General features: G+C 37.6%; 1 protein-coding gene across 1 annotated transcript; it reads left to right on the top strand.

The window, feature by feature from the left end:
* Positions 1 to 418: 418 nt before the first annotated feature.
* Positions 419 to 25,296, top strand: ddx46 (DEAD (Asp-Glu-Ala-Asp) box polypeptide 46). Its single transcript, XM_007238897.4, has 24 exons — positions 419 to 436; positions 1,195 to 1,282; positions 2,469 to 2,654; positions 2,833 to 2,955; positions 3,386 to 3,467; positions 3,552 to 3,720; positions 4,337 to 4,533; positions 5,561 to 5,671; positions 5,756 to 5,921; positions 6,002 to 6,122; positions 6,313 to 6,488; positions 8,835 to 8,956; positions 9,402 to 9,480; positions 12,079 to 12,161; positions 14,186 to 14,350; positions 14,497 to 14,659; positions 15,214 to 15,407; positions 16,602 to 16,739; positions 18,748 to 18,897; positions 20,498 to 20,725; positions 21,773 to 21,991; positions 22,238 to 22,382; positions 23,792 to 23,865; positions 24,950 to 25,296. The coding sequence occupies exons 2-24, from the start codon at positions 1,266 to 1,268 to the stop codon at positions 24,995 to 24,997; spliced, it is 3,156 nt and encodes a 1,051-aa protein (XP_007238959.1). The 5' UTR covers positions 419 to 436; positions 1,195 to 1,265; the 3' UTR covers positions 24,998 to 25,296.
* Positions 25,297 to 27,209: the final 1,913 nt, after the last annotated feature.

Raw genomic sequence — 27,209 nt, 5'->3', positions numbered from 1 at the left:
TAACCTACTTTTATTTCAGTATTGTAGTTCAGGAAATGTGTAAAATGTGTAAATCACATAAAAGAGTTCTTTACAGGTTTCTGACAGAATCCAACAAAATTCAACTATTAAAATTCACACACACACACACAAAAATCCAGGGACTGTTTAGGCTACGTATACAGTCACATCCTGTGTAGATTACGTTGATGTCTAATTCAAAACATCTGAATATTTGAATACATTAAATGTAGACTATAAAACTTGACTCACATTCCGACTGTAATCCGTCGTGTCCACGACCGCTAGGTGGCAGTGTCGCGAAAACATAGGGTCCTAGAACTGCGGTCCTGAAATTGCGGTCTTAAAACTGCAGCTTCCGGTTCTGCAGTCAGACTCAGGCCCTTCTCAATAAAACAGCGACGGCATCTTAACAGCGCATCTTGAGTGTTGTAAAGTAATAACACATTTAGTACATTCAGACAGTTATTAAATTATTAAACATTTAGCATTGAAGCTATTAGGCTAATGTAGTTTATACAAAAGCCCTGCTTACATACAGTGGAATTTTATTTACACCAGTAAGCACGCAAGCTATGAGGCTAATATTTTGTGGCTTACAGGCAAAGAAACCACTATGGGTCTAATGTTGCTAACAAACAATATAAGTTCATTAATTCATGAACTTGGGCTATCTGGACCCGCGTACCACAGTAAACATTATAGTTCAAATCTACAGATAAAATGTAACGCTATATGAGTATTGGGTTATCACCATGGCACATTTGACTAATAAGTTAAGTTAGTTAACATGTCCTTACAGCAAGTTAAACTATGCTGTAAATAAATATTTACTGAAACTTTATTATTATGTATAGCTCTTATGAATACTTATAGCTATATCTAATGAAAACTGTTTATTTAGTGTTTTTGTGTGTATGATCACTTAAATAGACATTACTGGCCAACTAACTGAAATTGTATCACAGATAGAGTCTTAAAATCACTTAAATATCTAAGATGTTTTATAAAAATATTTAGAACAGTCATACAGGTGTATTTTAAACCCTAGTATATATACTTCTACCTGAGTAATGAAAACTGTGCATACTTTTCACACCTCTGGGGAGTCCCCGGTGGGGACTATACCTGTTGGTGTATTTCTCTCTCTGTATGTAATAATATTAATTGTACTCCGTTGGGTGTTTTCTGCAGGGGGCGCTAAAGTGCCGATTGCTGATGCGATCTGCCGGCTGACCCGAGGTGGAGGAAGCAGAGGAAGCGCGATGGGCCGCGAGTCGAGGTGAATAAAGATATAAATTATTTTTTTATCACAGCTTTATTAAAACCCGCGGTTACAGCGGGGTTATCTGTGTGAGCAGTCAGCACGCTGCCGCACCCACGGAGAGCTCAGCTAAAGGTCGCAAAGGCCGAGGAGAGCCACAGACAGCGGGGATGCTAATGATGCTAAAGCTAACGTTGCGTTGTTTAAACGTGAATTCAGTGATGGCGGGGATTTAGGTTAACTAGCTAACTAAATATTTTTAGTTGAGTTAAATTAATACATAGTTAATTCGTTTTTCTGTAAACAAACCTAAAAATACCTACAGGTCTTATCTATGTATTAACTAAAGGCTTAGCTACATTACCGTTCCACCTTAAACATTGCAGTATTTACATTCAGGCGCCTGATAGAAAATCAAGTAAACACAGAGATTCACAGTTGACAGTTTTACAGTAGCTGTTAGAAAGTGATGTGGATTGCATTCAGCCACACGAGATACTGTTCACTTAGCAATTATATATTTTTGGACATAGAGAGACTCACCTGGGTAAATCAAATTGTCACAGCTCCTCACTCTTTCACTTTTAGACTAAAATCACACCTGATCTATAATGCAATAATCACTTTTTCATTACAGTGTATCCAGTGACCGTGTATTTTATTGTATTGTGATATTTTTTTTTCTGTTTGTACCCACAGTAAACTTATTCAGGATATCATGAGTACTTAATGACCAAGAAATATACTGTGATTTGTTTTGCATTATGCAACCCTATGTTTAGTTTTAGATCTCTATAATGTATTTTTACGTATCTACAAATCAGGTGTTGACCAGTAATAATAATATTATTGAAACCTCAATCTACAGTTTTTACTAGTTAGAATTTGAGATTTCTGGAATTATAATTCACACTAGAAAAATGTAATTCTAGATAAGGTTGAGACAGAGAAATTTCATGTAAATAAAAATAATAATGTATGACTAGTCATAGTGGTGGATAATGTGGTCGAAGTCTGTATCACAACAAATTATATAAATATTCAATATCAGAATAATTTTATAGATCTGTATGTTTGATATTACTAGTAAAAAGTTCAAAGCTGATATTAGTAAAAACTCCATTAAAGAGATCTGTAATTCTATATATTTTTTTATACGCCAGAGTTGCCACATATGTATAATTAATGTCACTGTTTACATCAGGCACTACAGGAAACGCTCCTCATCCAGGGGAAGGTCCGGTAGCCGGTCTAAGAGCCGCTCTCCTGATTCTAAGCGGTCAAAGAGAGATGAGCCAGCTGGCTCCCGCACCCGTGAGAGAAGCAGGAGGGATCGTTCAAGAAGCAGAGAACGCCGGAGGTCACGCTCCAGAGATAGGAAACGCCAGAGGTGTGTATAATCAGTACAAAAAACTACCATGATGTGTAAGATTTAATCAAAACACCCTGCAATGTAACTAATATGCATTTACACATGGTGATGGCTATGCTGAAATAATATATTATTTGCAGCCCCACCTTCTCATGTTATGCTTTACAGTAAGTTTTCCATTTCTGTTCTCTCACAGGCGCTCAAGGAGTCGAGAGCGAAAGCGGTCCAGGAGCAGAGAGCGCCGGAGGTCCAGGAGTAGAAGCAAAGGAAGAAGGTCGAGATCTTCCAGCCCTAGCAAGAGTAGAAAAAATGACGAGGGGTGAGGTGCCACAGAATGACTGACATTAAAACATTTTATTTTATCACACCTTTACTCTACAGCAAATATAATGCATACACTAACACAAACACACACAGCTTGGCCTGTATACCCAATATTTTAGAGGCTAAGTGCAGCTTATATATGTTTAAAGGCCCATTAATAGACTAGATTTTATATTCAAATGTATTCTATATTTTAAACTATATAAATGCAGCATAATAGAACCAGTAGACATAATCAAGTTTTTTCTTTTAGAATTGTACAATTAACATACATAAAAAAAACATTTAAGTTTTATGTACAGAATAAACAAAATATTTATTAACTTGGCATTGCCTTAGAAAACCTAAATACTGTATAGCCAATTTATTACAGACACAACCTGTTCCCCCTGATCCTGTACTGATAGTGTGTTTCTGTATTGCAGTAAGGAGAGATCAGACAATGGAGAGCAACTCGTAGACAAGAAGAAGATAAAAGAGGAGAAGGAGGAGGAAAAGCCTGAAGACGTGAGTTTAAGAGCAAATAAGCATTTTTCGAATCAGATGTAAAGTTATCAGATTTAATGACCTTAAATATTTTCCACTTTGCAGCAAGACTTCGACCAGAACACACTAGAGGAGGAGATGAGGAAGAGAAAGGAACGAGTGGAGAAATGGAGGGAGGAGCAGAGGAAAAAGGCCATGGAGAACATTGGGGAGATCAAGAAGGAACTTGAGGAGATGAAACAGGGCAAGAAGTGGAGTCTGGAAGACGATGATGGTATGTAAACTCCTTTAGAGTGGGGATTTGTAGTATAGAATAGAATAGAATTCTGTGATTAATCACAATTAATCACACTTTTTTTCCCTTAAGACTTGTGTGTTAAATTACTTTAACTGAGAGTTTTAATGGAGAAAATAAACACTAATGTAGCTCCATATTCCACCTTCAACAGCAATAACAGTATTCTTGGAATAACAGTATATACCAACTAACTAAGTCTAACAGTTTCAAACATTTAGCAGAAAAGCTTCTATAAATTCTTTATTATTTTGTAAAGATCAGTGACTAACAAGAGTCTGTTTTTGTAAAAAAAAAAAAAAAATTAACATAAGATAATGTTATGTGGCAAAAACATCTATCAAAAGAATATTTACTCCATGCATATAAACTGCAGACAGTACCCATATCAGTTATGAGTATGTCCCTAAACTCTCTAATTGTACCGGCTTTAAACTGTGAAATGAACATAGTTACACTAGTGCAGGCTGAGTGGGTGGGGCTAAAGTCCTAAAGGTGGAATATAATGTTTATAAAAAGAAATGTCTGCTCTTGGATTAGCATATGAATACGAGTATACAAATGCTAGTATTAATATTTTTAATTTGTTGTTCAGATGATGACGAGGAAGGTCCATCCTCGGTGGACCGTGAAGAAGAAGAGGAAGAGAAGGAGAAAGAAGGAAAGTCTGAGGAGAGTGCAGCAATGGAGACAGAAACCGGAGAGGAGCTGGACCCTTTGGATGCATATATGGAGGAAGTGAAAGAGGAGGTGAAGAAGTTCAACATGGGAACCATGAGAGGAAATGATAAGGTGAGAGGGAGTGATGATCAGATTTTATTTAAATGATTTACAGTGGACAGAAGTTGGGCCCCCACATTAGAGTCCTCCTAGAAAAGTCTGTTCACTCTGCGGCCATCTTTACTTTACTCCAGTGGGCAGTTACCTCCAGTCATATGAGTCTCTAAGGGTCAAATTAGTATTTTTAACATATTGATATATTTTTAATCACTGGTAAAAACCAAAAAGTGTTTGGCTCCATAATGTGTGTTTGCTGTTTATATTTATGCAGTAAATATGCTGCAAAAAAATATACTATTTTGATATTATTTTAGTAAGCTGATTGGTTGATTTTGTTAAGTAGCAGTGCCTGGTTTAATAAAACACCTTAAGTTTTTCCCCTAAATATAAACCCTAAAGGAAAATTTTCCTTACCCAAGTTAATCACTTAAGGGTGTTGCGTCAAGTCCTACAGATGGTTCTCTTAAAATAGAACTCTGGTGTGAAATTGACTTTGGGTATAGTAATATGATAAAGTATTAACCTTTGTTAAGTTGCACACCGCCGCTCACCCACAGCCTTCTGGGATCCAGTGATTTTGTGCGTTTTGCCCAGCACTCTTTACAAAAGGCATACTTTGCCCCAATACAACACTTTTTACACTGTTATCCAGGCTCAAAGTAGCGCCACACCTCATTGGTAGAATCCGGAGAGCCTTGATATTTAAAGCGAGGCATTAATAACTTTAAAAGTGCTCAAGAAGCTTATTAAAAAAACACTGTTTACATCCCGTAGCGCTAGCTTCAGCTCCTTTCGCTGCCGTCATGGTTCTGATGATGACTCCTGGCGTAGCAGCGGCACTCAGTGCATTTATTTACACTGAGGAAGGTGTTTAATACATATTAATAAATGTGTAAATTAATTAATTTTATATACTTATAGGTACATACGTGTATGTGTGTACATATAATTATTTAAAATTAATTCATTTATGCACTTACTTTCTTTGATGAAGCGTTTTGCACTTCTGATATACATTGATTTTACTGTGTATCTACAGAAAGGTGGAATGACTGTGACTAAAGTTGTGACTGTAGTCAAAACGAAGAAGACTCCTCATACCACCAAGAAAAAGGGAGAGCTCATGGAGAATGATCAGGATGCCATGGAGGTAAACCTTGAACTGATTCTTTGAACCAAAAAATGTAATGTCCTTTTCAGTGTTTCCTGATGGTGTGTTTCTGTGTGTGTTTAGTATTCATCTGAAGAGGAGGAGGTGGACCTGCAGACCGCCCTTACCGGCTATCAGACAAAGCAGAGGAAGATTCTCGAGCCTGTGGATCATCAAAAGATCCAGTATGAGTCGTACCGCAAGAACTTCTATGTGGAAGTTCCTGAACTGGCCAGAATGACTCCGGAGGGTGAGTTTAGATTAAACAGGGTAGTATTTGTGGAGTGTGCAGTCTTTGTGCGGTCGATAAAACATTTCCTTCCATTTCAGAGGTGAACGAGTACCGCCTGGAGCTGGAGGGCATCACCGTGAAGGGAAAGGGCTGCCCCAAACCTATCAAGACCTGGGTACAGTGTGGGACGTCCATGAAAGTCTTAAACGCCCTTAAAAAGTATGTGCAGTATCTTTCTGCCTGCAAGGGTGTCTACTGTACATATATACATTTCCTATTGATAATGTTTCAGATAATTGATAATTTACATGGAATTTCTGGCATTACGACCTGGTAGAGAGTTCATGTTTGGTTATGTTTTTAGAAATGGGTTTAAACTACTATTTCACTATTTATCGTCCTTTCTTAGACACAACTATGAAAAGCCCACACCCATCCAATCCCAGGCAATCCCTGCCATCATGTCTGGACGGGATCTCATCGGAATCGCCAAGACCGGAAGTGGGAAGACCATCGCCTTCCTGCTGCCCATGTTCCGCCATATATTAGACCAACGGCCACTGGAGGAAGGAGAAGGACCCATTGGTACTCCATTTCATTTTTTTCTTTCTCTTTTTCCTCTTCTTATATATCAAAATATGTAAGTTATCAATAGATAAAAGAACTGCTTAAGTTCTGTTTAAAGTAGTATGTATCACAGACCAACTGCTACGCACAAGGCACACAGCATATGCAGCTTCCCAGGTTTAGAAGATCAATAAATCAATGGAAGATAATTTTAAGATATTTTGCAATGGCAACATATCACATTTGTAGTTAAAGTGATTCATTGATGCATTGATTGAGTCCAACTTGGGCCGCCACTGGGGGCATATACAGCTCCATGGGGCAGTGTATTCATTTCAATTCCTTGTACATAATTTTTCATATTTATTCACTAAACTTTTGTCTTTGATCTTTTGGACACTTCAAAATCATATTGTGTTTGTGGTGTGGTCTGATATGGCAGCTATTCTATTTAAGTCAGAGCCATCTTGCACAGTCCGTGAGAAGACTGAGGGCTCTTGCATGTCACCGCACTCTGAGTTGCTGGAGGGCAGTTCGAGTCGTTCTACAAAGTTTTAACTGAACTTTCAAAGACTTCTCTCATAGCGACGCTATAACCAAGATAGAGTTGCCTTTGCTTATGCCCCAGGCAGAAGTCAAGGCACTAACAATAAAATTTGAGGACCTGGAAGGATGGCAGAGACAGAATAATCTCTGTTTATTTTATGTTATGGAGGGAATCGAAGGGCCTCGTCTAACTTTATTTGATGGTGAGCTATTGCAAGAGCTGCTTCAGCTGGAGAAAAAAAATTATATGAGACCAGGCATGCAGATCTTTCTGGGCTAAACCCGAAAGTGACGACGCCCATCGGGCTTTAGTGGTCAGGGTGCATTTCTACCAATTAATTCTGACGTCCAAACTTTACAATACCAGGGCAAGAGACTGTTTATCTTTCCTGATTTCACCAGCTTCATGGCTAAAGAAAACGAGCTGAGTTTAATTAGAAATGATTAATTTAACTAATTTATTGTTATTATATAATTATATAATTTGGTCAGGCAAGTCATTAAGAACATATTCTAATTTACAATAAAAGCCTGGCAAGTAGCAGAAGCTACCTAAAAGAAGGGTACATCAAAAACGATAAGAGGTTAAACAAGACAGAGAGAGAAGAAAAAAAATAGATAAAACGCTCAGTTCATAGCAAAACAGTTGCAAGTATCAGTAAAAATATTCCAGATGTGTTTCTTAAAATTAGCAATTGGAATCATTGTCTCTAATTTTCATGTCTTCTGGAGTGTGTTCCAGTCTTTAGCAGCAGATGCTTGAAATGATAGGAGCCAAGAGCAGCGTGTGTTTTTGTGTGATTTTTTATTTTTTTTTTAGTTTAATTAAAGTCGAGGCCCTGTTCTGGTACATAACAGATACTGGTTGCAGAAGGTTTTGTAAGTAAGGTGATGACTGACCCAGCAGAGTTTTATAAATGAGTGTGAAACAGTGTATCTTGTGATTAGGGCTGGGTACCGTTTTTAAATGTTCGACACCAGTTCCAATATGATACTTTGAATTTGTACCGATACCCAAGCAATTATTTTTTCTAAATTGTAACAAAAAAAGTACAAAGACAATAATTATTCTCACAAAACAGCCAACATAAGTAATCTCATTCACATACTGCCGCATGTTTGTGGCGCTTATTTAGGAATAAAAATCATTGCTTGTGCTTAAACTACAAACTTTTCCTACAAATATTACTTTATGCATTTGTTTTAAGAGAATCACTTAAAAACGATTTATAATCATGATTTTTTTTTAATGCTGCTAGTTCCCTTTATTTATTTTTGAGAGAAGGGCATTAATAATAATAGGGTAGTGTGGTTTAGGTCAGGCAGACTAGAGCTTTTTTTTACTTTTACTGTATTTTAATATCTCAGGAGAGAGAGAGGGGTGCAGCCCGAGGGAGTGATAGAGAGAGAGAGAGAGGGAGAAATAGAGCAAGACAGATAAAGAGTGAGGGAGAAACAGAAATTTTGTAACTGGCACCACATTGTTTTTTTTAGAACTTTTGGTACTCTGTAATACTGAGACATTTTCAGCCCTAGTTTTGACGCATATGTAACGATTGCCATTTAAACAAAGTGAATTTTGCAGCATGAGCGAAGATGAACAATTTCTATACAAAAAACATAGCTTAGCTTTACCTTGCATATGTAAATGTGTGATATGAGGACAGAATGCAAGTGAACTGTCTAACCAGAAAAAAGATGAATTCTATGCAGATTTAAGGTTTAACTAAAGTAATTAGCTTGTCTTCCAATTATAAATTATCTTTTCTAAGTATGGATTTAGTTCACTAATGTGGAATCAAATTCTGTTTCTCCTAGCGGTGATCATGACCCCGACCCGAGAGCTGGCTCTGCAGATCACTAAGGAGTGTAAGAAGTTCTCCAAGCCGCTGGGATTGCGGGTGGTGTGTGTGTATGGAGGCACTGGGATCAGTGAGCAGGTGTGTATAAACCTGTAATGCTAAATGTATATATTATTATCCTCCTTTCACCCTGTTGTTCAATGCTCAGAACCTCCAGGAGAGACTACCACAGAGCAGCTATTATTTGTGTGGTGGGTCATTCTTAATACAGTGGTGTTGTGTTAGTAGTGTGGATTGTGCAGGGGCGAGTGGATGAGACACAGCAGTGCTGCTGGAGTTTTAAACACTGTTTCTTCTCAGGACGCTCTATTAGACATCTGTACATGCTGGTGTGACTGCAGTGCTGAGAATTAGCCACCCTGGGGCCACCCTGTAGTGCCTGCTCCGTGTTTGTCCTGTAGGGTTCTGAAATAATGAAGGACAGTACTCTCAGTACAGTGATGTGTTTTCAGTTTATAGTCCGCTGAAAAACATCCTGTTATGCATGTGATTAATTCTGCTGTTTTTTGGTTTATTGGAGTAGATTGCTGAGCTGAAGCGAGGAGCAGAGATCATCGTCTGCACACCAGGTCGAATGATTGACATGTTGGGTGCCAACAGTGGTAGGTTGACCCGTCTCTCCTTGATTATTGTTGTTAATGTTTAAGATGGAATGTTTAATAATTTCAGAGAACACTCTGGCAGTATGTTCAGTGGAATGTTTCTGAAAATGAAACCGCTTCATTAACTAAACTTTCACATTATTTGACTATTTTGGAAAATGTAACGTCAAGACTATTGAGGCGTGGCCTGAGGATTCAGCACTGAAGGTAGGTGATGCTAACATCAATGGCTCTGAGATTTGCTGAACATTTACTGCTGCTGAACTGTGTGTAGGAGTGTGAAAGGACCTACATAAATGTATTTATGAAGTACAAATTCAGTACTTAGTTTTTTTTTTTTTTTTAGAACTGACCTACGTTACAGGCAAGAGGTAAAATAATATATTTGTCAGAAGTTACTACGACTCCAAATCAGAAAAAGAAATGCGCAATATTAAATATGCATTACAAAAAAGCAATTCTTACATTTACTTAATCTTTTATTTAGTTGCAGACAGTATAAATGCAAGATGTTCCATATTTTGTCTGATTAATTTAAAATATTAATATACATCCATTCCTGCATTTCATGGCCTGCAACACATTCTTGGAATTAGTGCAAGAATATAGCACACTCAAAGAAAAAAAATATTGCATGTTTATATATGATGCTTAAGAGTAATGAGGGGAAAAAAAGCAATTAGGTGTTGTCAACATGTTACTATAATCATGATTTGGTACAAAAATATATATATTCTTTTAAGAGCAAAGATGGGCAGAGGATCTCCAGTTTGTAACAAGTGCATTAATTTTCCTAAAATTACATTACATTTTTTTTTTTAAGAATGATGGAAAGGGATTCATGTATTACTAACTTTACAGAGCATAATATTATTAAACTATTCAAGGAATTATTGATCCCTCCGATAGCACTACATCAAGGTATTACAACATTATGATTGTGGTCAGACAATCATATCATATCAATTCATATTTTAGAACTTTTTCTGTTGAAATAGACGGCATAAGCTCTGTACCAAGATGATCAGCTACATATCCAAATGGTTGCTTGCCTTCAAAGCCATGGGCTATTTTAGCATTCTATAGTGCACTGGTCAAGTGTGTATCGTGAGGACCCAAAAAATATGCCTTGCGCAGCTCGAAATGCGTAAAAGGCATGAACTAATTATCTTAATTAATCATGGGTGTGTTTTGGGGGTAATGGTTAGCAAACCAATCAGTGTGCCAGTTGACATTTCCTTTAGGAGGCAGGTGTGCACTGGCTTTGGCATGTTCATATATTAATAGTGAGGCGCATTTGTGCATCTCAGCAGAGGATACTCACCTGCACGTTTATTTTATTCTTTATTCTGCAGCCCATCTGTGTGTGCCTGTGTTTTAACTAAATGGGGATGTACAGGCGCTGGGCACACTTATAGGAATGGACTCTGATGACTGGCTGTTGTCTAGGTTCCTTTCAGTCAGTGGCGCCTTTTCCACCACTAAAATAGCCACTCGCCAGAAATGTACCTGAACACACCTCACTTCCAGACCACCACGCCCATCAGTGTAGATTTATTCCTAAACTCCAATGCTATTGTTACGGTGTGGGCGCAAGGCGTGAGAATAGACTGTTGATGGGTTGTAAGGTAGCAACATGCATCGCAACACTCCTTGCAAAGAGTGTACGATAGGGCCCTATATCTATTTCCATGCATTTTTCAAGAAGACAATGCAAAACCACACGCTGCACACATTATAAAGGCATGGCTGTGGACGGTACTAGACTGACCTGTCTGCAGTTCTGACCTGTCCCCAGTAGTGAAATATGAAGAATTTCATAATGGAAAATGCATTAATGACACTGTACCGTTGGACATCTTAAGACGGATTTGCAGAAAGAATTGGGATAGAAAAAAGACTTCACACACTTGAGAATGAGTTTGGAATGAATTTACTGAAATAGATGAATGGATGTATATTAACAAAATATTAAGTTGAGCAGACGAAACAGGAAATATCTCAGGTTAATGCTGTCCACAATCAGATCACACAGATTTATTTAGCATTTTCCATACTTTCCCAAAATGTTCTGATTTGGGTTTGTGCTAATATGATTAGGGATTGGCCAAGTGTTTTGAGCATCCCTAATTATTATATGAGCAGTCTTTGTTTTTTATAGTGATAAATTACATTAATCAGACATAAGGAGTAAATTAAATGTAAATATAGTAAAAATTTTGCAAGATTACATTTGTTATTATTACTACTGTTATTATTAACTGTGTGCAGGTGGTTGTGTGTGTGTGTGGGTGGGTGTGTATACTAGTGTAAATGAAAGCAGAGTTCTTTCTGTTCCACACATGCGCGGTAACCTCTGTGTGTTTCTCCCAGGTGAAAGGTGCTCAGGTGTTTAAATGTTTGATGATGCTGTAGTGTGACAGGTATAACAGGTGCTCCGTTGGCCCTCCGATGGTACGCAGAGATGACTGCGTGTTATTTAATGCTCTGTTTTGAAAAAGATTATAGCCACTAGGGTTCAGATTTGTGCTGCTTATTAAACTGGTGTTTAGAATGTATTTCTCACACTGTGTTTGTGTTTTGTGCTTGGGTGTTTAGGCCGGGTCACAAACCTGCGGAGGGTGACGTACGTGGTGGTGGATGAAGCTGACCGGATGTTCGATATGGGCTTTGAGCCGCAGGTCAGTCTGTGTATAAGCATGAGCTGTGTATGAGCTTGGCGATACAATACTTATCAGGATGCGAGGATTGCTTGTTAATATTTATGTACAGTACCAGTTTGGACGCACTTTCTCATTCAGTGGTTTTCTTTTTTTTTCTTAATACTGAAGTCTTCCTACAAAAGAACACATAATGAATCATGTAGTAACCTGATGAACCTATCCTGTGCAACGGGGATAACTTTTGGTCTTTCTTTCCTGGGGCAGTCCTGATGAGAGCCAGTTTCATCAGAACGTTTTTGATTGTCTTTGTGACTTGTGATTTTTTTTTTAGGATTAACTGACATTTTTTTATTTACTTAGTTCTCACAATAATATGGATTAGAACACTACTCAAATAGAGCTATCCACTGTATATCAACTCTACCTCTTCACAACTTTACAACTGATGCTCTCAAACATATTAAGAGGAAAAGAAATTTAAGTAATTAACTCTGTTAACTGAAAGCCATTCCAGAAGACTTTATCCCATAAAGCTGTCATAAAGAGTCAGAAAATATGCAAAGCTGTCACCTACGCCAGAAGTGCCAACATTGAAGAATCTAAAATATAAAACATTCAGTTTGTTGGACACTTTTTTTTTTCCATTTTTTCCATTTTATGTATTTCTTCATAGTTTAGATGACTTTAGCATTATAATGCAGACATTTTTTTAAGTCATGAAAAACACAATGGTCTAAACTTTGCTGTGTCCATAGCAATACGATTAGCAATGTTTTTTTTATTTTTTTTTTTATAAAGAAATCTTAACATCGACACAAAATATTGCAATTCAATACAATATTTGTATTTTTTTTTTTACACTCTTTCTGAGCATCTTGCGCTGCTGTCAAACCTTTGTCATAGAGCAACCTACTATAGTCAAGTCAAATAGTTTTATTAAAACTATTAAAAAGGGAATGATAGTGCTAGTATAAATAGAACCTGTATAACAGTAGTGCAAATATAGAGGTATAAAAGCTTAAGACTGGTAAAGAGAATGAGTGCATGAAGTTCTTAATAATTCAGGTTGAATTAAAGTGTGTGTGACAGTGCAAGTATAAGCAGTAGTGCAGGCATAGTAAAGACATACTCTGAAAGAACCACAGTGTGTCCAGGTTATCAAGAAGATCAGAAGTGATTGGTCAAATTCTTTGCCTTTATTGGTTTGTCAGTTTATCCTTAATTGAGTGAAAACATTTTTTTGACTGGTCAGAAGTTTGGCCCTGATTGGTTTAGAAGTTCTGATTGGTTTAGAAGATCTAAAGCTCAACTTTGATTAAAGGATTGTCTCTAAAAACAATCTTCTTCTAAAAACAAACTTCTTCTAAAGTGACTTCATCTGATTGAAGTTTTGTCTTAATAAACAGTGATCAATCATTAAGAGTTAGATTAAACTCAAGTTAACTCTAACTGGATAAGCCAGAGCTAATTGCTTCATTAAATCGCCATAATTACGTAATTTTAAGTTATAGACTAAAGTAATTGCTTTATTGCATAATTTTGATTGGACATTTTAAAGCAGCTAAATATCCGATATCAGATCCGATTTGTATTAAGCTTCCTTTTTTTATTATTATTTAAACTTGCCGGAATCTTGCAGCCAATTTTATATCACGTCTTTTAAGATATCTACACCATTACTAGTCAAAAAGGCTTATTGTGTGAAGTGTGCTTAAATACAGCTGTTTGATCCAACATTGGACACCATAGCAACCATGCTAGATATTGACCACCTAGAAACAACCTACCAAAACCGTAGCAACACCATTTCACCTACGTACCAACCACTTAACAACACAATTGCAGCCACCTTGAATATAATAAGTAACCACTTAAAAACACCATAACTATTTCTTACCTGTACCATAACAACCATTCTGGCATCTTTTAGCAGCAGCACAACAACCACAATGGTTACGGTATCAACCACTTAGCAACACCATAGAAACCACCCGGGACACCCCAGTAACCATCAAACATGCGTGTGTGCATGTGTTGTCCAGGTGATGCGTATAATGGATAACGTGAGGCCGGATCGTCAGACGGTGATGTTCTCTGCCACTTTCCCACGAGCAATGGAGGCTCTGGCCCGCAGGATCCTGAACAAGCCGGTGGAGGTGCAGGTCGGGGGGAGAAGCGTGGTCTGCTCAGATGTGGAGCAGCATGTGGTGAGGATGGAGACCTTATTTTCTGCTTTTATTGTGTATATTAGTTTGATAATATTATGATAAAACTCTAATAATATTTGTCCTGGAATGCAAAATTTATACATTTATTAATGTTTAAAGCCCATTGTCTTTTTGCGTTATTCTAGATTGTGATTGAGGAAGACAAGAAGTTCCTGAAGCTCCTGGAGATTCTTGGTCATTACCAGGAGAAGGGGTCGGTCATCATCTTTGTAGATAAACAGGAGCATGCTGATGGTCTGCTGAAGGACCTGATGAAGGCTTCCTATCCCTGCATGTCTCTTCATGGAGGTACTGTTCCCCACAAACAGCCCAACATTTAGCTGTTGTTAAAAACAGCGCATGTGCATTAGTAATATAATTGACAGAATGCCTGTGGAGGTCGCAGGTTCTAACCCCTGCTCAGCTGCCGGCGCTCAAAGGGAGCAAAATTGGCCTCACTCCCTCTGGGTGGGTAGATGGCGCTCTCTCTCCCCACATCACTAAAGGGTGATGTCCGAAGCAAAGGGCGTCTATGATCTGCTGTATTGGAACCGAGTTGCTGCTCTTTCCTTTAAGCAGCTTGAAAAAAGAAGCAATGTCGGAGAAAGCATGTTTTAGTCTTTACCCCCTCTTGGTATGTTGGGGCAATACTGGTGATGGGAGGAGTCCTAATGAGTGGGTTGGGTATTTGGCTGAGCAAAATGGGGGGGAAAAAATTGAAATAAAATTATGAAAAAAAAAATATATTTGATGTGGTGATTTTTTTTTTTCCCCCACATACTCATATTAGTGAAGTATTACCCACTTTGGTCTCATTTATTTTCTTCTCTTTTTCCTAAATATTGTTATTCTTGTGTCTACAGGAATTGATCAGTACGACAGGGACAGCATTATTAACGACTTTAAAAACGGGGCCTGTAGACTGATGGTGGCCACTTCGGTGGCAGCCAGAGGGTTGGATGTGAAGCAGCTGATCCTTGTGGTGAACTACAACTGCCCGAACCACTACGAAGACTATGTTCATCGGGCCGGCCGCACAGGCAGAGCGGGAAATAAAGTAAGACCTTAACTAATATAGGATTTAGGTTGCAAGAAAATGTAGGTCAGTACCTGGATTTGTGCTCTAATAATAGATTAATGTGGTCTAATTTTTGTTTAAGTGAACATATATAGACCCAATTCAACATTCAACAGTTGGTCCAAGATCACATGGTTGGTCTTTCCACAGTGTTTTTGAAAAAATGTACCATAAAACATTTACACATGAATGCACAAAGCTACATTTAGAGAAAAAAAACTGCACACATTTACTAAAACCTCACCCTAACTGTGAAGCATGGTGGAGGGAGCATCAAGGATGGGGGGTTGCTTTGTTGCCTTCAGTTCTGATAAACTTGTTGTTTTTTTTATTTAATTGTGTCAAAACATTTTACATGCAAATGTATTTTTTTTCTTGCCTGTACTGTAGATGCCTGAACTGTGGTCTATCCCAACTAATAATAATGTAAATTTGTGTAATTGTGTAAAAATGTGTAATTTTTGTAAAGTTAGACTTAAAAAAAAGATAATGATCAGACCACATACTATATTTACAAACAAGTGTAGAAATCCAGGTACTTTTAAATGGTTTGCTTATATTTTTATTGTAGTTGTGCTGATTCCTTTGTTTATTGTTGCTTAGCAACTTAACAGTTAATGTATCAAAGTTGTAAACAAGAGGGAAAAACAATTCCACAGTTAGTCATGGTGCTGGAGCTTTTATACACTGACATGCCAAACTTCATTGAATATTAATATGAAATATGAATTGATTCTAAAATGTTCCGTAAGGGCACAGCTTAGGAATACCCACTCCTGCGTAAGTTATGAGGTGTTGTGATTAATGCTGAACACTGGCCATTGGGCTCATGGCAAAATGATATGAATTATGAGAGTTGGTGAAGACCTGATACTTGGAGCCAGATAGATGGAAAATTCCATTTCTAATGTTTCCAGATCCACAGTGTCATGTGTGTACCGGGAATACATCACAGAAGACTGGTGGCAATGGTTGTGACCAGCAGAACCTAGCTAGAATTGTCCATGTGAACTGACACACAGCTGACAGAAATTACTTTCAGGTTCAGTGCAGAAGGCCCATTCGTTTCTGTCCCATGACTTTCGACATATCAGTGCAGGTGTTTAGTGCTATTTGTTTCTTGGGAAGTTTGTTTAAATAATCCTTCTTTTGTTCTTGTCTGTTTTCCTGCAGGGCTTCGCCTACACGTTCATCACCGACGAGCAGGCACGCTACGCTGGTGACATCATCAAAGCTCTGGAGCTGTCGGGTTCAGCCGTTCCTTCTGAGCTGGAACAGCTGTGGGCCACCTTTAAAGAACAGCAGAAAGCTGTAAGACCACGTTATAGGTTTCACTATAAGTTCTATATAGTACTGAAACAGGGTTCTTGTTCATTTTAAAACAGATGCTTGTAGATGTAGAACCATTTATGCATTTAAATTAGTGGTGTCATTTGATTAAAAAATTTAATCTGATTAATCAAAACAATATTCTGTGATTACTTCGATTAATCGCGCTTGCAAGTTTTTATAGAGGACGTTTACATATAAATAAAATAATAAATGTAAGAAATATAAAATGCAATTAGATTTATATTAGTATAATAGTATTATCTAGTATTATGCTTGTTTGTTTGAAGGAAGATAAAACTAATGTAGGGCGCTGGAATTAACAATGCATAATAATACAGCGGATTTTTTTTTATTTATTTATTTATTTTTTGGTAAACATCTCGGCTAGGATTTCTAAATTAGAACTTAATTTGCTGAGTATAAAAGGGCGTTTTCACACCTATAGTTGGTTTTTATGGTTGGGATCAGTTTTTTTTTCCCCTCTGTTTGGCTTCACACAAGCATAAACCTAAACACACACTGCGCTCTTACTGTATGAAGCAGCAGAGACAGCGTTTGTTCAGAGCAGTATATTATCTGGCTAATATATTACATTAAACTGTTTAATTATGAGCAGTTTTTTAAAAAAAAGTATCTTAATCAGTTACATGCTCTGTGAATATTTCAGATAAATTACTCACATTCATCATTAAAGTACTTTAAACTGTACAATTTAATTTAATGTTGGAGCAAATAAATAAATAAATGATTAGCATAAAAGTTCCCTGTAATGAACATCAGTCAGTAGCACATGCGGTAAATACTGTATCTCTTACAACACTAGACCAAACTTTATATGCACCTTTATTCACCAAACAATTACAAAACTATTATAGACGACATGCCAGAGGTTATTTTCAGGAGATTCTAGGAGCAACTACACTAAACAAAAATAATTTTACAATAATAGTTCAAATATGTTGCTCTGTAATAAAATACGCTAGCCCTGTTTAAAATACTTAAAAAGTAAATGCAAATATGTTTTAATTAAAAGTTCATAATTTTAGTATTTAGTTTACTTAGTAAAATTCAAATAAAATAAAATAGTCCAAATAAAATTAATCACTGGATATTTTTCTTTTAGTACGTTTTAATATAATTGGCCAAGATACTTTTATTATAAAGCCAAAAATAATTTGTTAGCCATTATGGCCAATCAGCCAATCACAATCTTTGACAAAAGATGAGTGCTGGTTAGATTAGGAGGTTGTATGGTTCAATATGATATGTGGATTATGGTTATAGTTTACTCAAATCTCCATTTATTGATTCTTTGGCAACGATTTTTTTTTTAGTTATTTTTTGGTGTTTAAAAGAAATTAATGTGTTTTTGAAAATGTCTGTGTGTATTGAAGTGTTTGTAGCCTCAAAATGGTTGTAAGCATGAACAAAATCCAACGGATCGCTGAGTAATATCTGGAAAATGACAAAGTGTCATTTTACAGAAATATTTATAATTATACTGTAAAAATAAAATAATCAGAAATTAAAGTCAGCAAGCATAGACCATGAATACTAATTATTGTTCTCATACAGCCTGTTATTCAGAGCAACTCTTTTACTATAATTCTGTGCCATCTGGTCTTTTTTTCTAAAATCCATTTTTATTCCTTAATTGCACACTCCTGTCTGTCTGTTTCCCATATTGTATAAACATAGGATGCTAGGATGGGTGGGTTATCTCCCCCTCTCCACCATCAGTCAACTTAGACAACTCTAATCAGCATGGGTGTCTGTTAGCTGACATCACAGTATTTAGCAGCATGTTGAGCTCCAGTGGTGTTGCATTAGCCGCAGATTTAGAAGTAGTAGAGGAACTTCACATAGTTCCTAGTCAGCATGTGTTTCCTTTACCAGTGGAGGGTGTTCTAGCTAGTAGGGGAAACTGGGTAATTAGCACGTGTGGTGCCTAGAATGAGAATATTAACACTGTGGCTCTTTTCTGCAGGAGGGCAAAATCATCAAAAGCAGCAGCGGCTTCTCTGGGAAAGGGTTCAAGTTTGACGAGACTGAGCACGCTCTGGCTAACGAGAGGAAAAAGCTGCAGAAAGCTGCACTTGGTCTTCATGACTCTGATGATGAGGACACAGCACTGGATGTGAGTCTGAGGCTTTAATGCTTTTTCTTGAGTTATTGCAGAACCAGGGTACCCGGGTTGGGTTTATAGTAAAGTTTCCCCAAAGAGTCACTGAAAGAAAATGTTAAAACTTAGGTATTTCTATCTGCCTCTGTTTTGTTCTTAAAAATGGCTACTTTGTATGCCCAACCAAACTTGCGGGCAAAAGCATAACTTCAGCAAGCGGTCAGCTGTTCGCTTTGCACAGTTTTGCAGTCCAAATTTTTTATATACTAGTAGAGCTGGGCGATTAATCGATTTTATTGATTCATTGTGAATTTACAGTTAAGGACTATGTGTTTTTATGAAAATCAATTTTCTCTGAGTTTTAATTTTCACCACCAACGCTCCCATGTGGGCTCCTGTACTTCAGAGTAAGCTTAGCCCCGCCCCTCTCCCCCGCGCGCACCCCCCGCCCCTTTTTTTTAAGATTGAGGGTGCATTGTAAACTATGTTAAAGAAAGCTTTCTAAAAGTTACTAGATGTTATCACTGTTTACAATTGTTTTTTGGCTTGTTTCTGGTTGCACTTCAACCACAAAAGGGACATTTTAGTGAAAACTTTTTTTTTTTTTGGGGCCATATCGCCCAGCTCCATATACTAGTGCATCTTAAAAAATGACAATATCATAAGAAGATTCCTTTATTTTAGTAGTTCAGCTCAAAATGTGAAAGTCGTATATTATATAGATGTATTACATGCAGAATGATAAATTTTAAGCAAGTATTTATTTTATTGTAATGATTATGGCTTACAGCCAATAAAAAACCCTGTGATTCAGAAAATTAAAATTTTACAAAACCAATTGGTACTTATTTGGCAATTGGCAGTGTGCTAAGTCCTGCTGGAAAAAGAAATCTGCATCTCCATAAACGTTGTCAGCAAAGTGAAGCATGAAGTGCTGTAAGATTTTGTGGGAAAACACTGCACTGACTTTAGACTTGATAAAACACAGTGGATCAACACCAGCAGATGCCATGTCTCTCCAAACCATCACTGATCATCAGTAAATTTTACATTTTATTTGGAAATCAAAGAACCAGAGTCTGGAGGAAGAGAGAAACACAGTCCAAACTGCTTGAGGTCTAGTGTGAAGTTTCCTCAATCAGTGATGGTTTGGAGAGACATATCATCTGCTGGTGTTGATCCACTGTGTTATAATAAGTCCAAAGTCAGTACAGTGTTTTCCTGCTAAATCTTACAGCACTTCATGCTTCCCTCTGCTGACAACTTTTATGGAGATGCAGATTTCATTTTCCAGCAGGACTGCCAAATGTACCAATTGGTCTTATGTAATACTCTAAAAAGCTTAAAATAGATCTGTGTGCAAATGTCTCCAAAACAGTAACTTTGCAGTTGCTAGAGAAAAAAACTTCTGAATTTTAATGGAAGTTTAGTGCAATTTATCATAAAATTTGGTAAATTTATCATAAAATTCTGACTTAATGTAAAGACATAGTCCATTTGAATTATGTAAAAAGGGGAAAAATGTGTGACAGCATTACGTGGTTGTGTTTGTTGTTGAGCTGTGAGTGGCTCTGTTTTAGCTCCACTGTTCTGTTAACTCTTTCTCTTCCTGCAGATTGACGAGCAGATTGAGAGCATGTTTAACTCTAAGAAGCGGGTGAAGGACCTGACGGCGCCGGGCAGCAGTGCTGGAGTGGCTGCTCCCGGGTTCACTGGAGCCACTGCGGCCACAGGTCTCACTGGTCTGGCAGCTCCTTCAGCTGGAAACATCCAGAAACTGGAAATCGCCAAGAAGCTGGCCCTGAAGATCAACGCCCAGAAGAACCTGGGTGCAGAGGCACAGGTCAGGGGTCGAGCTTGGGGGCAGCTTTGCTTATTTATGTCTTGTTTCACTTTTATTTTGGAATGAGTAAATCCAGTTCAAATATATAGATTGTGATTATAGCATTTGTGATTTTTTTTTTCTACTTTACAATTAATATCAAAAATATCTGTTAACATGGTATAGCATCGTTTTACCAGAAATGGAGTATTATTATTTTACTTAAATACAAGACAAGTCCTAAAATCGCTATAACTGGAAATTACTTAATGACTGGAGTAATATATAGGTAAGGTAATCACTGGTCACTTTAAATTTAGTGTAGTTAAAGGAAGATAATGAGGAAGATAATGAAACATTGTACAGTCTGTAGTAACTGGCTGTGATGTTAGTATGAATAAACACCTGATTAAAACGCAGAAGTTTGTGCTAGCACCACAACATATACAGGGGTTGGACAATGAAACATCTGTCATTTTAGTGTGGTGTTTAGTTTCATGGCTAAACTGGACCAGCCTGGTGGCCAATCTTCATTAATTGCACTTTGCACCAGTAAGAGCAGAGTGTGAAGGTTCAATTAGCAGGGTAAGAGCACAGTTTTGCTCAAAATATTGCAATACACACAACATTATGGGTGAAATACCAGAGTTCAAAAGAGGACAAATTGTTTGTCTTGCTGGCGCATCTGAGATCAAGACAGCAAGTCTTTGTGATGTATCAAAAGCCCCAGTATCCAGGGTAACATCAGCATACCACCAAGAAGCATGAACCACATCCAACAGGATTAAATGTGGACGCAAGAGAAAGCTGTCTGAAAGGGATGTTTGGGTGCTAACCCGGATTGTATCCAAAAACTGTCCATCGGGACAATAAATTATTGTGGTCTAAAACCAGGTGTTTCAGTTTCATTGTCCTACCCCTGTATATGGCTGCTCTGCAAATTTGATATTGATTACATCAAAGTTGTAGTTATTGATGCCAAAATCTGCACATTTACAAATGACGTAAGAAAGTTTCTCTCTTGTTTTTCTGATTTGTTCTGTTTTTCATCTTTGCCGTTAATAACAGGATGTGATGCAGCAGGCTACCAATGCCATCATGAGGGGCGGCACCATTATTGCCCCATCCGTTTCTGCCAAAACCATCGCTGAGCAGCTGGCTGAGAAGATCAATGCTAAGCTGAACTACACGCCCGTGGAGAAGCTGGAGGAGGAGAGGCAGGCTGCCGAGCAGGCTGAGAGCATCAAGAGATACGAGGAGGAGCTGGAGATCAATGACTTCCCTCAGGTATAACTTCCTGCCTTCTTTCTTTCTGTTAAACACACTGTCTGCTTCTTTTGAGAGGACACCAGACATTCAGCTTACAGGGCAAAAAATGTTTAATTGTTTAACATCAGGAATGAATTCCAGCACAAAGAGATGTTGAAAGATTGAGTTTGAATTTTTCTTTGACTGCTTTTAAATGCAGTTTTTCTGTCACATTTCTTACAAAAACATAACATTTTAAATCTTTGTGTTTGTTCTGCTCTATAGACGGCCAGGTGGAAGGTCACATCTAAGGAGGCTCTGCAGAGAATCGGAGAGTACTCTGAAGCTGCCATCACCATCAGAGGCACATACTTCCCTCCCGGAAAAGAACCCAAAGAGGGAGAACGCAAGATCTATCTTGCTATTGAGAGTATGTCTTTGTTTTTTTTTTTTTTTTTTTTTACCTTATAGCGCCTTCATTATAAACTCTGCTGTTTTTGGAGTGACTCCCTTAGTGTTCTGTGGTAGTTTTGCATAATACAGCAGTTCAGTCACTGAAGATATAATTATATATTTATTATTTATTTATTTCAGATCATTACATATCTTAATGGTTTGTCCCACATTCAGCTGTTTCATTCATTTTGACAAAGAAATAGGAGTCATATCCACAGGAAGCAGAAATGGAAAGCATGTCTTTAAACAGTTATCTAATTGGAAAAATAAGCGAGTATCAAAAATAATTAGTTGCAGTCCTAATCCTTATTGTTATTATATCAAATTAAATGTAATGAGAAAATATCTTGATTAACATATAGAATATACGCTGCCTGGCCAAAAATAAATAAAAGTTCACACACACTAATATTTTATTGGACAGTCTTTAGCTAAGCTGATTGCAGCACACATTAGTTTCAATCCAGTGTTGCACTAATTTTTCACCAACATCTTGCAGCATTGATGATGGTAGAGTCTGACCACTGCACAAAGCTTCTCCAGCACATCCCAAAGATTCTCAATGAGGTTAAGGTCTGGACTCTGTGGTGAACAATATATGTGTGAAAATGATGATCTGAATCACACTTTCACAATTCCAGAACCATGAATCCTGACATTATCATCTTGAAATATGTTCGTGTCATCAGGGAAGAACAAATCCATTGATTGAATAATCTGGTCTATATATTCAGTATATTCAGGTAGTCAGCTGACCTCATTCTTTCAGCACATACTGTTGCTGAACCTAAACCTGCAGACCAACTGCAGCATCAACCCCAGATCATTTGCTTAGTTAAATCCAGGTGGTGTATTTTTTTTTTTTGAGCCAGGCAGTGTATCATCTTCATCACTCTTGTCAATTTAATTGGATGCTTCACTTTGGTAGCAAACCATCTCGTCACATGCTCAGCAGTGTTAGAATTTGGATGATGTTTGAGGTTGATGGAAATTAAGAAGAATCTACAGTAGAACTGGACAATTAATCTGAATATTAAAAAATATTCAGACATTTAGAACATTAAACCTACGTAATCTTCATGTCTGTTTATTTATGTCAGTTAATCTGTTAATACTGTCCTCACTGTGTGTTCAAGAACTGTCCCCTTTAAAAAAAAAACAGTTCCGTGTGTGTGGTCAAATGACCCCGCCCCATCCTGTCTGTGATGTGAAAGCAACATGCAACATCGGACACTCTTGAGAAGCTTATACTAAAAGAGAATGTGGCCGATCATTCATTAATCAATCATTTGTCATAATTAAGGCAAAACATATTAATTTGAGGCCATTAATGAATGAATGAGTCATTAAAAGAACTATTCTGATGCTGTGTTGTTTTTACAGGTGCTAATGAACTGGCAGTGCAGAAGGCAAAAGCTGAAATCACTAGGCTCATCAAAGAAGAGCTCATCCGTCTGGTATGTTTTGTCCTTTTATTCATTTATTCTTTCAGTTGCTTTAGCGAGGCTGAACAGTTAATTTACTTACTTAATTACTAGCTGCACTGTTAATTCTCCTAAAACAAATTATGACTTTTCACTGATGATGAGCAACTTAAAAAGCCTCTTTCACTCTTTAAACTTGGGACAGTAGACATGATTACTCTTACCACTTTGCCTTTCCATTTTTGACCCCTGCAACCAGAGAGGGGCTTTAACTTTCTTATTGACCTCGTGCTCCTGCTGGTTGTTGACTTTTGGGTCTTGTTAAAATTAGGGCTGCAATGATTAAAGTGTTTGAAAGATTTAGTAATCACAATGAGGAAAATAACTGGCAATAATTGGATTTTTGCTTGCATCCAGCCAATAAACCTACAGAATAAGACGTGATGCAAGCATCACATGAAACCCGAAATATAAGTTGCTTTTTTTTTTTTTCTTTCAACACATCAAGCTATAATAAGAACAAACATCAGCATGAAGAAGATTATTTAAGTTTATTCTTCAGTTTCAGCATTGTTCCAAAAGTGTATGGACAAGATCTGGCGGGTCCTGTGATAAACCCTGCACACTTATATACAGTGCCATGGTCTGTCTGTTGTCAGACAGAAACAGACAAAGTGTTAAGAGTATACATGCCCTGAGAAATCTGAAAAGCTAATAATAATAATAATAATAATAATAATAAAAAGCTAAAATCCAGCTCTTTTAGCAGATTTCTTATTCAGATTTTAGACCTTACTCCAATCTGACAAATCAGAGTATGCTGTTTACATGACTACTTGAAAGGTAACTGCAGCAATCTGATAAAGAACAGATTTTTTAAAATTATGATCAGATTTCTTTTTACTCCACGAACCCCAAACTTGTTTAATTACAGATAAACACTTAGGGCAAACACTGAGTGGGAGGGGCTTCAGAGTTTGTGTGTTCGGAGTTGTAATGCTTTGATTAAACAGTATTAATATAGTTTATTTGTAATGTTTAGAACAGACAGGTTATTAGACTGATTAGATATTTTTTCAGGTAATTGTTACTAATGTACTTTTTTTTTGCCTTTCAGCAAAACTCGTACCAGCCAACCAGCAAAGGAAGATACAAGGTTCTGTAGAAGAGCCGAATTTGTGTCCCTGTGTGTATTTCTTTCTTTACAGTACCGTGATTTCAGAGTTTGTTTTAAAACATGTTTTGTTAATCAGAAAAGGCAATAAAGCAGCTTATTCTGAGTTTCTACTCGATGTAATTTACTGCATTTTCTTTTTCTCCTGTTGGTTTGGAGCTGTGCAGCAAAACACCATGACATTGTGTTCTGTCAGACACATTTAAATAATGTGTGTCTTCTCAGACTGTTAATGGACTTTCAGAAGATGTAACATGGTTTAGATTGTCTTACAATAAAATTGTTTTTTTAAAACAAATATGCTGTAATGTGTTTTCATGTAAGTGTAAAGTAATCAGAATAATTTCTCTAAGGCTGTGTTCAGACTGCAAGCAGATCATATTTGGTTTTCAGATCAGATCTGTTAAGATGACTGTCTGCACTGTTTATTGCAAGTGATCAGACCAGAATTGCTTGTCTGGATTTCACGTATGTATCTGCGTGGGTTGCTACAGTAACAAGGTCAGAGTCAATAACTAACGTTTGTTGCTCTTATTGGACCCCTGCACTAACGTCACGAGCATCCAGACTATAAGCATCTGTATAAATCTGATTTTAATCGCATTTCAAACCTTTTCCAGGTGTGGTTTGGATTTAGTGTGGTCTTAGTTCTCCAAAATATCAAGTGAATCTGGATACAATTTAGATATTCCAGAAATCAGATTTGGGATGGGAGTCTGTACATGGCCTATGTTCGAATCATGGAATGTTTCGTTCGGAGCAGCGTTTGTGTTGGGTTAACACCAGCAGGTCTGCTAGAGTCTTCTGGGTCGTTTATTCAAACATTTATAACAGAAACTGCAGCAGATGTGATTAATGATGTATACGGCTGGATTCGGTGCTGCTGGAGGAGGAAGGCGAGCTCTGAAAGCTGGAAGGTACAGTATATGCACACACATCTGTGGAAAAAGCTTAGGCTTAGGGTTAAATTTCAGTTTTACGTTAAGAATATGTTTAAGGCTGGATTACAGTCAGCATTTGAAGGTTAGTGTTTTGTTATTGGGTTTGGTGTCTGGCTTCACTCTGAGATTGGATTTGGCATTGTTTTTTTCTGTTGGGATAGACTTTAAGCTTGGGTTTGATATCTGACTGGGATTTAGGGGTAACTTTTGGGTTCAGGTTATACATTATAGGCTTGGATTGGGATTGTAATATGGTTTAATAATTTGATCTCTAGTTGTAGTCTTGGAAAGTGGTTGCTTTTTATGGTTAGGTTTGGTAACGGATGGACTCTGACTGGTTTGGTGTTGGAGGTGGGAGTTGTGTAAAGTTGACCCCTGGGATTTGACAACAGGTCAGATTTCCTATTGGACTAGGTTTTGAGGTTGAATTTAATAAACGTTGAGTTTATTATTTAGTGGGCCACCTCACTGGAAGACTGGGGTTTGTACCAGGCTGGGTTTTGAAAATCAGATTTGTATCAGGCTAGTCAGGTTGGGTTTTGAGACTGGGGTTTGAATCAGACTGGGTTTTGTATCAAGCTGGGTTTTGAGACTGGGATTTGTATCAGGTTGGGTTTTGAGACTGGTTTGTAACGGGCTGGGTTTTGAGACTGGGATTTGTATCAGGTTGGGGTTTGTATAGGGCTGGGTTTTAAGACTGGATCTTGTATAGGGCTGGGTTTTGGGTGGTGTTTGGATTTGATGGGGTAATCCTTCATGCTGCTGCAGTAGTCTGGTTTTTATGGTTAGGTTTGGTAACGGATGGAGTCTGACTGGTTTGGTGTTGGAGGTGGGATTTGTGTAAGGTTGACCCCTGGGAATCGACAACAGGTCAGATTTCATATTGGCATAGGTTTTGAGGTTGAATTTAATACATTTAATGAAAGTTGAGTTGTGAAGCTTTCAGTCTCCCTCACTGGTAGACAGGGGTTTCTATCAGGTTGGGTTTTGAGACTTAGGGTTTGTACCAGGCTAGGTTTTGAGATGGGTTTGTATGAGGCCGGGGGTTGTAACAGACTGGGTTTTGTATCAGGTTGGGTTTTGAGACTGGAGTTTGTATCAGGCTGGGTTTTGAGACTGGGTCTTGTATAGGGCTGGGTTTTGAATGGTGTTTTGGTTTGATGGGATAATCCTTCATGCTGCTGCAGTAGTCTGTGCAGATGTTAGTAATGCACTCTTTGAGCTGCTCTCTTAGAACCGAACCCCTGTATTATACTGTGTGG

The sequence above is a fragment of the Astyanax mexicanus genome, chromosome 17 (assembly GCF_023375975.1).
Source record: "Astyanax mexicanus isolate ESR-SI-001 chromosome 17, AstMex3_surface, whole genome shotgun sequence".
Lineage (NCBI taxonomy): Eukaryota > Metazoa > Chordata > Actinopteri > Characiformes > Acestrorhamphidae > Astyanax > Astyanax mexicanus.
This window is presented reverse-complemented; position numbering and strand designations above follow the sequence as displayed.

Bases quoted from the DNA above. Each gene is read 5' to 3' on its own strand.
- ddx46 (XM_007238897.4), top strand. The intron at 9,481-12,078 runs GTAGGTTGACCC...TTGGGTGTTTAG, and splicing joins CATGTTGGGTGCCAACAGTG to GCCGGGTCACAAACCTGCGG. The intron at 14,660-15,213 runs GTACTGTTCCCC...TTGTGTCTACAG, and splicing joins CTGCATGTCTCTTCATGGAG to GAATTGATCAGTACGACAGG.